General features: G+C 42.0%; 1 protein-coding gene across 1 annotated transcript in view; it reads right to left on the bottom strand.

Annotated features, from left to right (window-relative positions):
- The window catches only part of vsx1 (visual system homeobox 1 homolog, chx10-like), a gene marked incomplete at its 5' end in the record, with an annotated part of 4,510 nt that extends 2,491 nt beyond the window's left edge, over positions 1 to 2,019 (bottom strand). Inside the window, 3 exons of the mRNA XM_008430559.1 lie at positions 1,008 to 1,131; positions 1,679 to 1,754; positions 1,836 to 2,019. Of these exons, the coding sequence (XP_008428781.1) occupies positions 1,008 to 1,131; positions 1,679 to 1,754; positions 1,836 to 2,019 (384 nt within the window). The remainder of the gene's footprint in view (positions 1 to 1,007; positions 1,132 to 1,678; positions 1,755 to 1,835) is intronic.
- Position 2,020: the final 1 nt, after the last annotated feature.

Raw genomic sequence — 2,020 nt, 5'->3', positions numbered from 1 at the left:
AGAACCACAGCATGTGGACCGGGTCAGACAGAACCACAGCATGTGGACCGGGTCAGACAGAACCACAGCATGTGGACCGGGTCAGACAGAACCACCGCATGTGGACCGGGTCAGACAGAACCACAGCATGTGGACCGGGTCAGACGTGCTTCTGTTTGTTTGCTGTTCGGCGTGATGTTGTCCTGCTGGTACCGGTTCTCCTGGTTTCGGTCTTTCTTTTGCAGGAGGTTCTTTTTGCGTTAGTCCGGTACCAGTGGGGCTCCGGCGGCCCGGTACCGGGTCGGCCCGCTGCTGTACCGTTTTGTTGACTCACCAGGTCCAACTTTCTGTTAATATTTAGTTTTTCTCTCGTTTCGGGTTCAAAGATTTTATTTCTGTTTTTTCAAAGCTGAAGCAAAAGAAAAGTAAAAAGATTTAAAATAAAATCTTTTATTTTAAAACTTTTGGATCTTTTTTCTTCCTCAAACATGTTGCGCCCTTTTTGGACGGAACAAATATTATAACAATCATTAACAAGATATAATAAAGTATTGATTGAATAAATATAGATATTTGTGTCATATTTTCATACATTTGAGAATTAAATAATAATTGATGAATCTCATTTTGTTTTATTTTAGTTCCTGTATTTTAATGTAAATATAAATAAATACTTTATTAAATTAAAATGAGTATATTATCAAAAATAATACAAATTTGTATTAATGATAAATTCTTATGAATTAACAAAATAAAATGTGAGAATTATTTTAAACACCTAAATAATTTATGAATCACATTATTTTATTTTAAAATATGTTTTTATACACAAAAGGTAAAAATAAATGTATTTAATATTATTACTGAATCTAAAAGGAGAACAGAAAATAAATAAAACAGTCCTCGGTTCTGTGGACCTCCTCTTTATGCACACATCCGAACCGGACCCACCGAACCGGACCCGCCGAACCGAACCGGACCCACCGAACCGAACCGACCCGCCGAACCGGACCGGACCCCAGCCTCACCTGGATCCGGTCCTCCGGCAGCTCCGTCTTCATGGCCAGCATCTCCCGGGCGTAGACGTCCGGATAGTGGGCCTCGTGGAAGGCCTTCTCCAGCTCCTCCAGCTGGTGGGAGGTGAAGACGGTGCTGAGGAAGAGGAGGAGGAGGAGGAAGGTCGTTAATGCTGCTGCTTTAATCATCATAATAATAATAATGATTATTATTATATTTGTAGCTAATTATTTCATCTTTGATGCTTTTAATAAATTCTCTCTGATGAATAAAGTGATTTATTATCCATTTAAAACCCAGATTGTTTTTTTATTTGGATGTTTTTCTGGGTAAATTTAAATAAATCTGTTTTAAACAAACGTATTAATTAATTACCGAACTAGAATTTATTGATTGTTATTGATTTATAATTCGATAAAGTCGATCAGGATTAACTTGTCAGTAATTAAAACCGGTTTTGGTCCATCAGAATTTAATTAATAAAAATCTAATTTCGTTTCATTTAATATTTCCTGTTTGTTTTTTTATTTATAATTTCTAAATCAGCTCAAAGTCCCGGAGCTGCTGGGTCTATCGGAACCGAGCCGCAGATCCAGAGGACAAATAAATCCTACAATTTAATTTAAATTTGTCTAATTTCTGTTCTTTTTCAAACTTGTTTCCGGGTGAAGATCTTCCTCACCGGTGTCTCCTCTTCTTCCTCTTCTGGGAGTTTCCGGAGCTTTTCGAGTCGTTTCGGTCCGACAGACATTCTTCATCTGCAGAACAGAACCAGAACCAGAACATCAGAACCAGACCGCGGTGGAACTGGGCCACTCCAGTATTGGACCGGACCGTACCGGAGTACTGGTCCCGCTGGGCCTCCAGGTTCTGCAGGTAGTGCCCGTCCGGCCGCGCCTGCAGCAGCGGCAGGTGCCCCGGCAGGAAGCACGGCGCCCCGGCGGGCTGCTGCGCCGCCAGGCTGCACAGGAAGCCGAGGCCGAGCGGCAGCGACCCGCCCGGGAACGAGAAGCCGCCGAGGCCG

Source organism: Poecilia reticulata, linkage group LG15 (assembly GCF_000633615.1).
Source record: "Poecilia reticulata strain Guanapo linkage group LG15, Guppy_female_1.0+MT, whole genome shotgun sequence".
NCBI classification, from domain to species: domain Eukaryota; kingdom Metazoa; phylum Chordata; class Actinopteri; order Cyprinodontiformes; family Poeciliidae; genus Poecilia; species Poecilia reticulata.
The sequence above is the reverse complement of the archived record's forward strand: the minus strand, read 5'-3'. Positions and strand labels throughout refer to the sequence as shown.